At 43.0% G+C, this 15,344-nt stretch overlaps 1 protein-coding gene across 2 annotated transcripts in view; it reads left to right on the top strand.

Annotated features, from left to right (window-relative positions):
- gltpd2b (glycolipid transfer protein domain containing 2b) overlaps window positions 1–15,131 on the top strand; it is a 35,839-nt gene extending 20,708 nt beyond the window's left edge. The window contains exons 1-4 of one of the 2 annotated variants that reach the window (XM_079507376.1): window positions 4,465–4,580; window positions 9,338–9,396; window positions 9,562–9,752; window positions 13,432–15,131. In XM_079507376.1, coding sequence (XP_079363502.1) covers window positions 4,511–4,580; window positions 9,338–9,396; window positions 9,562–9,752; window positions 13,432–14,020 — 909 coding nt within the window. In that variant the 5' untranslated portion in view covers window positions 4,465–4,510 and the 3' untranslated portion in view covers window positions 14,021–15,131. Of the gene's footprint in view, window positions 1–4,464; window positions 4,581–9,337; window positions 9,397–9,561; window positions 9,753–13,431 lie in introns of those variants that run through there. The other variant, XM_079507377.1, reaches the window with a different exon arrangement.
- Window positions 15,132–15,344: the final 213 nt, after the last annotated feature.

Genomic DNA, 15,344 nt, shown 5'->3' with positions numbered 1-15,344 from the left:
TGTTCCATTGAACTGGTTACACTCCAGTTGGGCTAACTGTTCCATTGAACTGGTTACACTCCAAATGGACTAACTGTTCCATTGAACTGGTTACACTCCAAATGGACTAACTGTTCCATTGAACTGGTTACACTCCAGTTGGACTAACTGTTCCATTGAACTGATTACACTCCAGTTGGACTAACTGTTCCATTGAACTGGTTACACTCCAGTTGGACTAACTGTTCCATTGAACTGGTTACACTCCAAATGGACTAACTGTTCCATTGAACTGGTTACACTCCAGTTGGACTAACTGTTCCATTGAACTGGTTACACTCCAGTTGGACTAACTGTTCCATTGAACTGGTTACACTCCAGTTGGACTAACTGTTCCATTGAACTGGTTACACTCCAGTTGGACTAACTGTTCCATTGAACTGGTTACACTCCAAATGGACTAACTGTTCCATTGAACTGGTTACACTCCAGTTGGACTAACTGTTCCATTGAACTGGTTACACTCCAGTTGGACTAACTGTTCCATTGAACTGGTTACACTCCAGTTGGACTAACTGTTCCATTGAACTGGTTACACTCCAGTTGGACTAACTGTTCCATTGAACTGGTTACACTCCAGTTGGACCAACTGTTCCATTGACCGTCAGGGTGAGCCACGCTGTGTGCTACAACACAGGTTGTCAATGTGGGGGCAGTCAGTGTGAGCCGGGGGAGGATTGCAAAGGAGAGGAAAAAATCAAATAAAATGAGTAGTAATCAATTCACATTAAAAAAAAAATCTGATTGATTGAATACTTTATTAACACCATTGTTAAAGGACCACTATGCCACTTTTCAACCTATCTTCATATAATTTGTCCTTACTAATGTAATGTTTATGATAAAATACCACAATACTCGGTCTGTGTCTCATAGGAGGGCTGTGGACAGTTCCGAAACCTGTCCACCAGTGACATCATCATTATTTTATTTTTTGGAAAAATATTTAGATTTTTATTATCGTGGGAACGATGGCTTCCATTTTTGCATTGCAACTTTTCTGGAATAGAAAGCCTGCCGTTTCTATTAGCTTGGATTCCCATTTGATGATGTCACTGGTGGACGGGTTTCTGAACTGTCCACAGCCCTCCTATGAGACACAGACCGAGTAGAAAGAAACCGTGGTATTTTATCGTGGACATTAGTGAGGACCTATTATATGAAGCTAGGTTGAAAAGTGGCGAAGTGGTATTTTGGGCGGGAACCCCCTTTTGGTGTTAGCATTATGTTATGCTTTAGCTATTGAAAAATAGCAGATCTACAAGCTCATAGCGCGCCACCGAGTGGCGCGCTACGAGCTTGTAGGTCTGCTATTTTTGAAAAATCGAAGATCCACTGACATAGAAACATAGCTTTTTCAGAAAACTGTCAGGATGTAGAATTGATTGATTGAAGAATTTATTAACAGTTTGCAGAATTACAGTACATTTCAAGCACAAACTCAATACAAAGGCTGTTAACTGTGAGTGGACGACCCAATTAAGCATTACACTTGTTTCCAATAGGGTCCACCATGTTCAAATCATCAAAACATTTAGAGACGTACAAATAGACACTTCTATAGACAGAACAGGAATTCATCATAAAGGAGGTAAAAAGGGAAAAGAAACATATACAGTGAGGGGGGAAAAAGGGGTGGGCGGTGGGGGGGATTCACGTTCAGCTCCGTTAATTTGTTTTTTTTTTTCCTTGGAGGAGCTGCGTTGGGTCCCCAAGTCGGCTCCGTGGCCGTACCTTGAGTTGGCTGTGTGGCCGCGACCGTCTCTTGTGTTGTCCTTGCGTTCGTGTTTGAGGGATTCCGAAGACATCCGAAGACATTTTTAGAATCTGATCTCAGGCCTAAATGGGTTAACAGTACAGGTTTGTTTAACCACGTTCAACATGGCATCCATCATTCTTTGGGCATGTCATTATTGTCAAAACACCAATAGAGAGTATGCGCATGCTTAAAGTGAATGGCACATCGAGTGGCAAATCGAGTGGCAAAGCAACATGCAAAGTGAGTTTAACATTGTTAAATGTTGTTTAATGCAATCAGATAGGACTTTTCTGTGTGGATGTATGGGCTTGTCAAGGCCAGAAAGTAGTTATTTGCCACTCAGTAGGCATTCCTGCATAACTTCCTGGTTTGATGATGATGTCACGCCGCGCATACCCTCTATAAAGAAATAGTGGCAAATAGCCTACCGGTATCTACGAGCGTTTCACAATAGGGAGGCTGCAGCGGTAACGTCCTTGGCATGGAGGTAACGTCCTTGGCATGGGAAAGTGTGGGAACCACGGTGCGTGCTACAGTGTGCACAACCAGTGACTAACTGTGTGCTGCTGACACTGCTGAGATAAGACTTTTGAATGTTTTACAACTTTCGCTTTTAACCCATTTTGACCTGAGATCAGATTCTAAAAATGTCTTCTACATCCTGACAGTTTTCTGAAAAAGCTATGTTTCCATGTCAGTGGTTCTTCGATTTTTCAAAAATAGCAGACCTACAAGCTCTTAGTGCGCCACTCGGTGGCGCGCTATGAGCTTGTAGATCTGCTATTTTTCAATAGCTAAAGCATGACATGATGCTAACACCAATAGCATGTGCGGAAGAATAAATAAATAAAGATCAGCTGCAATACATGCAGCTACTGTAACTGTTTCACATTGGTGTGGTAGTATAGGCTATTTCTTCTCAGGACTGCCAAATGCATGCTGCTATGTACAGTATATTTGAGAACGATTTTAGTACATGGCCATCAGATTGAGTGCTGCTTAAATTAAAATGCGAACCGATGTTACTCTCACTATGCAAAATGTCATGGTTTTAACATGATTTGGTTTATGCGACCGACACCAACTTTAACCCGTTCTTATCGTAAAGGGATTAAAAACAGTGTTTGGGTTCATGGAGTTTTTCGTGGGGTTGGAGTTCATAGAGCTTTGTGGGGGCCACTGGCCAGACATTTCAAGTATTCCAAAAAAAAGTGTCACATGTTTGTTTTCACAAGGTTCCCATCTATCTCCCCAGCTCAGCCACTGCCTATTTTCAAATGCTGCCGTCCATTGGTTGCACTGAATAAGAGCCTCATGACCAGCCCCTCCTTTTCTAATGAATTTCCCTTGCTTTCATTTTCCCGCCGAGAGAAAGGCCATTGTTGGATCTCTCATGGTGAGCACATGTCCAGACGGAGTGTTGGGTTCAATGTCTCTTCCCCTCCCCCACAGCCCTGGCAGTAAACTCTATTGGACATGATAATGTCCGATAGAGGAACACCCTTTATTCTTTCAGCCTTAGCAAACCTCAGACTTTAGACTTAAACTAATTTTGCCAGGACTTAATTACCACACACACAGGCAAACTCCGAAAGCAAGATAGCCACACAAAAAAAGAAGGTAAAAGAAGGGAGAAATAGGTTTATTATATGTATATCGTGATGTTTATTAAACAGAGGTAAACAGCTGTCATCTTTGACAGAGCTTTGATCCTTGAAACCATCACAGCCATGAGAGGGCATGCATGGTTCACTTGGTCTTAAAGTTTTCATCTCTGTTTGATCAAAGTAATAACAAAGTAGAGAATGGAGGCAGTGTGTTTTTCTCTGGACAACTTTTAAATCAATACAGAAGTTTAGATCGCCGTGACTTTGTCACTTTGGCTCGTGACATGGATGACAAACGATGATGTGTGACAGAAAGGCGGTCATTAATTTAATCTGTTGAAATATAGGATGATTTTACAGCTTCCGTTGGTTTAAAATAATCTCCTTTTATGCTCTCAAATGCCTCAATAACTTGAGGAATTTAGCGTCAGATAGGTGTTATGGTTGTGGGGTTTGGTGATGGTGGGTGGGTGAGTGAGTGAGTGAGTGAGTGAGTGAGTGAGTGAGAGAGAGAGACAGAGAAGGGAGGGGTTGTGGGAGGAGGGAACATAGGTCCAGTGTTTACTTGAGCCAGACAGGAGTATAACTCATACTGTATATAGAAGAGATGGGTTTGTGTGGGAACAGGGTTACTGGCGGACGTCCTGCAAAGACTTGTTTTTATCAGCCACTGACTGAACGCTGCTGATCTCTGGACTCTCTCACATTGAGCAACAACAGCAAGAGTGGCAATTCAGAAAGTTTGGGGAGACAGAGCAGGGGGACCGACAGAAGCAAGTGACAGACTGGCAAGAGAGAGATAGAGACTATATAAAACAGCGATTGGAAAAAGTTGTTAAGGATTGATAGCGCTACCGACCTGGCATTGGCTCCTTGAATCAGAAGCATGGTGGTGGTGCAGGGGAGGAGAGCGACTTTTTAGATGAGGTTTTGGGGAGGGGTATGAATGACTTGAGGGGACAGGAGGGGGGTTGAAAGCAGGGGACCAATAGATTGTGGTGATTGACCGGTGCGGCGCGAGGGGGGACAAGGACTCATGTGAAACACAGTGGGATCAACAGATAAAAAGCTGGCTGACATAAGACAGGAGGAAAAGGGCTTCAGCATGGGGGTAAAGAGCAAGGCTGTGGTAGCCATCATAGTTCTACTGCTGTTCCTTGGCTCATTGTGGCTCCGTGAGTATTCACTTCTTGCCAAAAAACTCTTCTCTCTCTCTGTGTGTGTGTGTGTGTGTGTGTGTGTGTGTGTGTGTGTGTGTGTGTGTGTGTGTGTGTGTGTGTGTGTGTGTGTGTGTACGAGGCTTTATGATACTAATAATCCACACAAGCCTCCCTTGTTTGGAATGTATAGGCTTTAGGTCAGGAATGTGTCACATGGTGAAGTACTGCGGAATCAAGCATGTTGGTACTCCCTTTTTTCACTTTTATACGGATGTCCATGTAGCTCTTTCCTATTGTTTTGTAGGTGTGTGTGTGTGTGTGTGTGTGTGTGTGTGTGTGTGTGTGTGTGTGTGTGTGTGTGTGTGTGTGTGTTGATTCAACAGTGACTTTGCTTATGTTGACTTGGAACTAGCCTATAGAAATGCAGGTCCAGTAGTGCTGGTGTTGGCGATGGTGAACTACAGCTCTACTTTACGTGATTTCAGCCATAGATTACATTGTGCAAAGATTGGAGATCTCTGCTAGTTCATCAACATGCACTATGCACATCCTAGGCAAGAGCCATTATCTGGTTGCCAAAAGATAGCAACCCGTTACCCCACTGGTTAAATAAAGTTTATTTAGATTTATTTAAGATAATGTTTAGTCTCAGTGGTAGGTCTAGCCATCATAGCCAGTTGTGTGTGCTTGGGATGGTCATCTGAGGTCACATGGCCTTTTGTGTCAGCATCTGCATTAAGATAAAGCATAGGCTACTTAAGCATTCTCTGAAATGTTATTTATTAAGCACATACAGATAATATACATTTGCACAAGCCATCTTAAATGGCCGTAAGATATGTATGTCATCAGTAGATGAGTAGATAGATAGTTGGGCCTACCGTATCTTCATAAAGGAGTACACATTGTGTCAGAAACATATCTAATCTATATGGCTTACACACCATTGAAGTATATACGATTATGTACAGATACTTACTGGGATGTGGGTCACGCTCGTGCATAGATGTTACAACAGTCAGTCATTTATGAAAGAAGATATTCAAAGACATTTTTGATATATTGGAATAGTGAGGCAGAGGATTATCTGTCACAAGGAATGTCCCATGATCCATGGAAACAGAAACAGGGACAACTCAAGACAACCAAGTACAGTTGGAGGCCATCGATATTGTCCTTTTCTTTTTGCTGAGGTTTGCGTGATCTGCGCAAAAGGACAGTTAACCCATTTTGGGCGGGAACCCCTTTGTGTTTTAAACATTATGTTAGAATTTAGCTATTGAAAAATAGCAGATCTACAAGCTCATAGCGAGCTTGTAGGTCTGCTATTTTTGAAAAATCGTGAAAATATTTATTTCAGAAAACTGGAGGATTTAGAAGGATTTTTTAAAATTTTGAGGTCGGGCCTAAATGGGTCAAATAATAAGGGACAATATCGGTGGCACCCAACTGTACCTCCCAAGCTTTTGAGAATGTTTAACCACTTGAACCCTAGCGTCCCTATTCTGGGGGGAACATTTGCAACAAGGGATTTTGTATAGATGGGGAAAAAGAGCAGACTTGGTCCAGTTTACCAAGTATAAAGGGGTTAAGTACTGTGGGGCGACTGTGGCTCAGGAGGTAGAGCAGGTCGTCCAATGATCCATGGGTCGGCGGTTCGAATACCGGCTCCTCCTGTCTACATGTCGAAGTATCCTTGGGCAAGACGCTGAACCCCAAATTGCTCCCGATGTGCTGGTTGGTACCTTGCATGGCTTCCGCCGCAATCTATGTAAAGCGCCTTGGATAAAGGCGCTATATAAATGCACCATTTACCATTTATTTACCATTTAAGTATTTAAAAACTGAACAAAATCTTGGCTCATGGATACGTTTCCTTTGTGATCCTCTTTTCTTTACTTATCTTTTCTTTTATACATTGTAATTATATTGTTCCCTCCACACACATGGACTTTACGCTGTATGCGTGATTGTTTTATGCAATAAAAAAGGGTTTAATATGCAGACATGTTTTATATGAGGAAGCTTGTAATTTTTAGTATGGGCGGGGCCTGGGCTCCATATTATGCGATTGTTTTTTTTCTTCTTAGAGTTTGATTTTTGTTTCTACCTTAGTGAGGCTGAGAAAAGTATTTACATTTATTACCAACCAAAATTAGCATTACAGAACTTAAATGGGGAAAGCATAAATCTTCAGGAAGGCCAAGGCCAAACCAACTAACTCGCTACCTGAAAAGGAATGGAACTAAACTACATCAACCCTAACAAAAATAACAATCTAACCTCCCTCGCTAAACATGAGTCAAAATGGGAATGGAAAGAAATGGCAGCGCTTTTTTTAAATTACGGATGTAAGCAGGTGCCAGACCATTTAGAGCTTTAAAAACAAGTAATAAAATCTTAAAATCTATTCTAAAACTTACAGGTAACCAATGAAGTGCCGCAAGGACAGGTGTAATGTGCTCACTTCTCTTTGTGCGCGTCAGTAGTCTAGCAGCTGCATTTTGTATCAGTTGTAGTCTGTGAATGTTCTGTTTACTGATACCTGAATAAAGTGCATTGCAGTAATCTAATCTGGAAGAGATAAAAGCATGAATGACTTTTTCTAGGTCAGAAAAAATAAGAAATGGCCTGACCTTAGCTAATTGTCTCAACTGGACAAAACAGGACTGGACTACCTTAGTCACCTGGAAATCAAAGGACAGCTCAGGGTCAAACATTACACCTAGGTTTCGGACCTTCGTTTTTTGATTACTGGAGAGGGAACCAAGACTGGAGGTAAGATTATTAGCAATTTGTGTGTTTGGGCAGTGAGGGGTAGATATAATTAATTCCGATTTGGACTCATTTAGTTGCAGGAAGTTTATGGACATCCAATTTTTTAGGTCACTTAGGCAGGCCTCGATACAGGTGATGTCAGAGTGACCAGGCTTTATGGGGACGTATAATTGCGTGTCATCCGCATAACAATGGAAATTTATATTGTGGTTTCGCATGATTTGACCCAGAGGTAGCATATATATAATAAATAAGATGGGACCTAGTATTGAGCCTTGTGGAACTCCGCATGAGAGAGGGGAAGAAGAGGAGGAGGAGTCACCAAGTGCCACCGAGAAGGATCTATTTGATAAATAGGAGCTTAGCCAGTCCAGAGCTACTTCACTGATTCCAACATCATGTTTCAGGCGGCTGATAAGGACACCATGGTCCACCGTGTCAAACGCAGAACTAAGGTCCAGAAGAATTAAAATAGAGTAAGAGCCTTTGTCGGCCGCCAACAATAAGTCATTTGTGACTTTGACTAAAGCAGTCTCCGTGCTGTGTTGGGCTCGGAAGCCGGATTGAAATTCTTCAAACAGATAGTTATTTTTCATGTGTGAAATAAGTTGTGTGGAGACAACTTTTTCTAAAACTTTAGATAAAAATGGCAGCTTGGAGATAGCTCTAAAATTGCTTACAATAGATGGGTCAAGAGAGGGTCTCTTTAAAAGGGCGTAAACGGTGGCATGTTTAAAATAGGAAGGAAAAATACCAGAGGCCAGTGAACAATTCACAATGGCTAAAAGGTGTGGACCGACTGTCTGAAAAGAATCTTTTAAAAACCAAGTGGGCATACAGTCAGAGGGGCAGGTGGAGGATTTTGAAAGTGCAACAGTGCGTTCTAATGTAAATACTATCCCAAGCGGCACACTTTACTACTTATTTCGATGGAAATAAGCGAATTAGCTCAAAAACCCAACCCCCATTGAGGGCTTATATTAGGGGAAATAGCCAATAATGCACCTTTGCACAAAATAACACCTGGACCTCTTTGGTGGGGACGTAACAACTGCAAATAAAGGTAAGAAAACCTTCTAGCATGGAATTCTCCTTTAAAGTTAAACGGTATTAGTCATGTACACAGCCTACACACAGAGCAAAGTGGAATGAATGCTAGCTACAAAAAAGGTTCGGCATATGGAGGTGAGGGATGGCAAAAGGAGCTTCTCCCAGGCTTGTATGCTGGCTGGTTAATTGAGAAATGAAGCCCACGTGCGTCTCCAATCTCCAGCCCAGAAGGGACAAGAAAGACCCAAAAAAAAGATATAGAAGTGTGTATATCTAGAGATGGTAAGATTGTATTATTAATGGTATTTTTCCCTAATAACCATAGAAAAGTCATGTTGTTCTATTCACAACGTATTGTGATTAACAATGAATTCGCTGAGTCTGGAAACCACAGATTTCACAAGACTTTGGGTATGCTATTACCAGGATCATTTAAAACCTTTTTGCACTTCAGACTGCCTGGCACTAAATCACTCTGTGGTGCTAGTAGGAATGCCATGGTTGGCCAAAGGAGTATTTGTGCAGAATCCACATCCGTTTTTTAAGTATCCTGCTGGGCTTCTTTGGAAGCATTCCACTTAAGTAAAGAAAAATCAATCGATCAATCAAATTATTTTTGACATTATGACCTTATTTCATCATCTCATCACTGTTGGGCAGAAAACGTGTATCTCCATATTTGTTGTATGACAGTGTCATGCAAAAGTAGCAAAAATAGACAAGGCAATTAATAGAGCTTAATGTCTATATATAATGTCATGCCCATTTCTGGTTTTGGACATACAAGGTCCCCCCCCCCCCCCCAAGATAGCAAACCATAGAGGATTATTTTGTGTCCTCCATAGTGTTTTTTCTTTTCTTTTAAGTCTCTTTAGATTTGTTTCTTTATAAAATAATGAATTTGCATTGCTCTCTCTCTCTCTCTCTTTCATGTTAAATCGCAGAGGGAGGTTTGGACTACCACTGGGATTCTTGTATGAAAAGCTATAATCAGCTTAACAAGGTAAGAAGAGGGAGAAAACTATAAAGTCATTCATAAAGTCATATATCTCAAAGTCTGATTTACTAGATTAAGTGAATCCAATGCATTTCCTGTCACCCATGCATCTCTCTCTCTCTCTCTCTGTGCGTGTGCGTGTACCTTGTCATCCCCATGCCCCGCCTCCAGCTCCACGAGCCCCACCATCTGTCCAATAGCAATGAGAGTGGCGGCGTGGACGATGAGTCGCTGGCCTTGCAACATTGTCCTGGTCAGAACTTCCAGGTGTCACTGCTACACGCCCACCTGCTGGACGCACAGGAACCTCCCTCAGATGTGCTGCTGCAGCCATATCTCGCCAGCTGGGACGAGCTTGTCAAGTAAGCTCACTAGAATGAGGCAGAAAGCCCAGAAATGCATTCATTCAAAACAATTCAAAACAAAATCCAACTTGAGTGAATTGCATTGTGGGTTTAATGCCTGTTTTATACTTAATTGAATGCTGTGCACCAAAAATAGCACATCTTCAAGTTAGACACACTGCAAGCTTGTAGATGAGCTATTTTTGGTGCACAGACACCTTGTGTCTGTGCACACCTTGTGTGTCACGATGTGGTTCTGGAGGTGTAGGACTCAGGTGCAGGCAGAGCAGTGAAGATGCAAGGGTCTTTATTTACAAAAACCCAGACAGGGAAACTCACAAGGAATTGATGAATTGAACATGGTGGACCCTCTTGTAAACAAGCGTAGTGCTTTACTCACAGTTGAGTTTTTGTATTGAGTTGTGCTTGAAATGTACTGTAATTCTGCAAACTGTTAATAAATACTTAAATCAATCAATCAATCAAAATACTCAAAGACATATAGAAATACTTGGAAATACAGAAACTAGGACTAAACAAGGAACTATAACCACGTCACTTACAAGGGGCGACTGTGGCTCAAGAGGTAGAGCAGGTCGTCCAATGATCCATGGGTCGGCGGTTCGAATCCCGGCTCCTCCTGTCTACATGTCGAAGTGTCCTTGGGCAAGACACTGAACCCCAAATTGCTCCCGATGTGCAGGTTGGTACCTTGCATGGCTTCCGCTGCAATCGGTGTATGAATGTGTGTGTGAATGGGTGAATGTAATGCACAATCTATGTAAAGCGCCTTGGATAAAGGCGCTATATAAATGCACCATTTACCATTTACAAGGACGAACTGACAAGGAACTGTTAACACTGGGGCATATATATAGACAAAGACTAACTAGACACAGGTGAACTGAAACACACGATCAACACTGGGATAGGCTAACAGGCAACAGAACACAGGTGGCTAGGGTTACACTAATACAGGGAGGTGAGACAAGGCAGGAGACAGCAAACAAGGCAGACAGGAAATCACAGAACACTACTACAAAATAAGGTACAGAACACAAATACAAGTAAAAGTTCCAAAACACAGACAAAGTCCAAGGGCAGAGGAGCGTACCGTGACATTGTGGTTAGAGTGTCCGCCCTGGGACTGGGAGGTCGGGGTTCGATCCATACCAAAGACACAAATAGGGCCCTGCTTGGCACTCGGCATCAAGGGTTGGATTGAGGTTAAGTCCCTGCGACATACTAGCGCCATGTCCGGGGGTGTACTTGTACATCAAGCTGCCTCACGCTACAGAAACAGGAGATAGGCTCCTGCCCTATGGGCCTCATGGCTCGACAAGGCTTACTGCTACTTACTACTACAAGCTGAGACCGAGACCGTATAATATAAAGCAGTGGTAGGCAATAGGCGGCAATAATATCTGGCCCGGTAAATTATTTTGTAAATCATGTTGTTTCTCACCATATCTAAGAGGAGACCTTGAGCCTCTATTCTATGAAAGAGCTACTTTATCTCTGTTCGAAACGGAGTATGATGGTGTCCAGATAAAATTTTCTTTTTATCAAAAGAGAGACGTGGTCCGTAGTTTAGTCGGCTATTAGCTGACTTCACTTTGCTTGCCTTGGGTGATTGGCTGCCCTTTGCCCCCCCTTGAGGCCCTTTGCCCCCCCCGTGAGACCCTTTGCCCCCCCTTGAGGCCCTGTTTAGGAGTAGAGCTTTGAGGAGGGCCAGGAACATCTTGGCTGACCCTGCACACCCAGGCCACAGTCTTTTTGCCCCGCTTCCCTCAGGCAGGAGGTTGCGGTCCCTAAAGACTATGAAGGCCCGACATTCAAACAGCTTTTTCCCCACGGCTATCCGGCTATCCTCAACGCTGCTGGTGTCCCCCCCTGACCCCCCTTTATCCTCCCTCCACCCCCACTCAGAGTGGAATGGACTGACTTGTGCACTGAACTGATCACTTGAACTCTCTGCACTTTATTTTATTCACTATTCTTTGCACTGTCTTGTCCTGTTTTGCACTTGTCCTAATGTTGTAACTGCACTCTGCTGTCCACCAAACCAAATTCCTAACATGTTTACATGTCATGGCAATAAAGTCTTCTGATTCTGATTCTGATTCAGGTTATATATAGTAGATGATTTCACAACACAGATGATTTCACAACAACACAACCGATACCGGGCCGGCACACGAATATTCCGTGGCCTTTCCCAAGTTCTACCAAAACACATTAGTCACCCTCTTCTCAGAACATTTCAGAACATTTGGGTACTGCCAGAAAAGGTCAACTTGACCTGAAAACAAGTTATCATACTGAACAATAACATAATAACATATTACCCACCAAACCAGCTCTGGTCTGAGGGAGCAATCAGAATGTCTGTGGTGTTACTGTAACACTGTAACACTGCACTGGTTCAGATGGACACAACGTGTCACACAAAGAGCAGAGTGCAGGGTCAACATGAATACACTCGGTCAGAGGGCAAATTGAAGCATACATAGGTCAAAGGGTTAATAGAATATACACCTGTCTATATAGAACGATACGCCCCTATATGTGACCGGGTCTGGCAAATAGGCCCTCATCTCGACCAGAGTCATTTTTCAGTTTTTTACAGATTAATAAAGTACAGAATGTAAGCTTTCATATGATGTATCATTCAATGAAATTGGAAAATATTTGAAGGAGATATGACCATTTTAAAATGATTGTGCCGTTTTACCCAAAGCTGAGAAAATCCCCTTTGAATGTTCACAACATTTCAACACCTAGAGCTGGCTAGCCTACTTTGACTTGTAAATGTATACATTTAATTTGCCCAAATCAATAATCTGTTGGAATGAAAACCTTCTTCAACATTCAAGCTGTGTTAATATGAAAAAAAACGAAAATCAAAAAAAAAAAAATCAAGTTTATTTTAGATTTTCTGCCTTTTCATTATAGGCGAGATGAGGACTATTTTGCTAGACCTGGTCACATATGTATGATTCTTCGACAATTTGTAATCATGTTGAGAGTGAATGACAGGCAGCTATAGGTGTTTCACATTGCTTCTCCCCATATCTAAGAGCAGACCTTGAGCTTCTATTGTTTTATCTCTGTTCGAAAGGGAGTCTCTGTTCGAAAGGGAGTCTCTGTTCGAAAGGGAGTCTCTGTTCCAAAGGGAGTATGACTGTTTGTGTCCAGATAAAATGTTGTTCACATTCTTGAAGTGCATTTAAGAATGTGGCCTGCACCTGTAACATTTGATTACACACACACACACACACACACACACACACACACACACACACACACACACACACACACACACACACACACACACATACACATACACATACACATACACACGCACACAGAGTGCCGCGCTACGAGCTTGTAGATCTGCTATTTTTTTTAAATCGTGAAAATCTTTGAATATATAATTTTTCAGAATTCAGAGCGAACGTTTTGAACTAAAATCTTTGCTTCCGGGGGGTCCCTGGAACAACATATTTTCAAATATAGATAATTCTGGGGGTCCTTGACATGAAAAAGGTTGAGCACCACTGACATAGAAACATAGGTTTTTCAGAAAACGGTTAGGATTTAGAAACCTTTTTTTTAATCGACCTAAGCCCTAAATGGGTTAAAACTATTTACCGACCCCTGATATATAAAAAAGCTTTGGCTTCTGCCCTTGCAGGTTCATGGAGGCTCTGGGTCCAATGGTCGGACTGATATCTAACGAGATACAAAGCAAAACCAACATTATCCGCCAACTGGCCTTGAAGTCGAAGCGGAGCCCAGACGCAGAGTTTGGGCCCAACAAGGACGCGATTAATTCACTGAGCGTCACAGAGGTGGATGATTACCAGTCGGTGCGCAGCATGATCCACACGGAGGTCAGCCAGGGGCTGGTGAACTTCCAGCGCTACCAGACGGACTCCGGGTGCCGCACTCTCCTCCGTCTGCACCGCGCTCTCTTGTGGCTGGAGAGCTTCTTGGAGAAGCTCGCCGAGACCCCGGCGACGGGCCGGCTCCGGAGCCCCTCGGACCTCTGTCGCGAGGCCTACCAAGGCACCCTCGCAAAGCACCACACGTGGCTTGTCCGCAAAGGCGCCGAACTTGCCTTCATCGCCATGCCTGAGCGGGCGTTCTTCTTTAGGCTCGTGTGCGTGCAAGACCAAGAGGAGTTCGGTGCGCTGCTCAGCAAGGTGGTGAAGGCCATCCGAGACGTTTACGACAGGACTCAGGTGGCTCTGGAGGATAATAATATGCTGGATCTGCCATAGAATGTGAGGACAACGGCAGTAACAGCCCTAGCGTTACCAGTACTGTTTACAGTGTTACTGTATTGGTAATGTGCAGAATAATTCTCTTCATACCAGCTGGACAGTGATTTCTTGCCACAGAAGGTTGTCGGGACTTCTCAAGGCAAATGTGTATGTTTTTTGAGTGGTGCTAACCGCTCCGACACTTGACTACTATGTGTGTAGCATGAGTCCATCTCAGCACGGTTACTGTGTCTATTAGTTCACCGTTACATCATTGATCATCTAGTTCATATGCAGACCTTAATGACAATTAACTCATCAAAGGCACCGCTCACTTCACACTGGGTGTGATTTTTTATTTAATCATTCACTATTTATGAGGGCAACGTTTAGCTCCCAACCAAAGGGCGATGGGAACAATCATTTGATGTGGAAACTCTGTTTACTCTATAGACATTCCTCGACCATATCCTGTGAGATAATGTCTGGTATTAGTGGAGCAGACAAAGTGTGACACTATTGTAATGAGTCTGGCTGTACTATGGACTCACGAATACTGGACAACTCACCCCGGTGAGTTGTCTTCACTTTCTGACATGTCGGGGTGAGTTGTCTGTACTTTCCGCTGGGGCGAGTTGGGCGAAAAAGTACGGACAACTCACCCCGAAAGTGAAGACAACTCACCCCGAAAGTTGCCGAAAGTGAAGACATCTCACCCCCGAAAGTGAAGACATCTCACCCCTGGTGAGTTGTCCGGACGTTCGGGGTGAGTTGTCCTGACAACTCACCAAAAGTGGCAAAAGGGGTGAGTTGTCTTGTTACCGGACTCACTGTCCACACAAAGAAAACACCAAACGTGACTATGCACACCCCGCCAGCGGTCACCAACATGTCCGTACACGGACAAATGTGTCCGTGGCAAAGACTTGCTCTAGTCTGTGGTGAACGTTTGATTTTCTTTTTTTTACAAACACCATTATAATGTTCTTATTTTGATCATAAGACCAAATTTCTGAATGTCAGTCTCCAGGTTTTCTTCACAATGTGTATGACACTCATTTACTACTATGTATGGCACATTAGGAGTCCAACTATTAGTGGTTCGTCTCAGATTGTTTTATTTGCGAGGACCCCCTTAACTCTGAGAGTGTACAAATGGAACCAAATGGACCCGTACGGGTCCATTTGGTTCCATTTGGTTCACTCTCAGAGTTACAGACCTGTTATGGTCATTCAGGGCTAGCTGTGCGTGTGTTTCTGGTGATATTCCACTCTTTTTGTATGTCTGTGGCAAAAATGTAATTTTGACAAAAATGTCCACCACAAGCCAACATGGTGATGA

The sequence above is a fragment of the Electrona antarctica genome (genome assembly GCF_951216825.1).
Source record: "Electrona antarctica genome assembly, chromosome: 8".
Lineage (NCBI taxonomy): Eukaryota > Metazoa > Chordata > Actinopteri > Myctophiformes > Myctophidae > Electrona > Electrona antarctica.
This window is presented reverse-complemented; position numbering and strand designations above follow the sequence as displayed.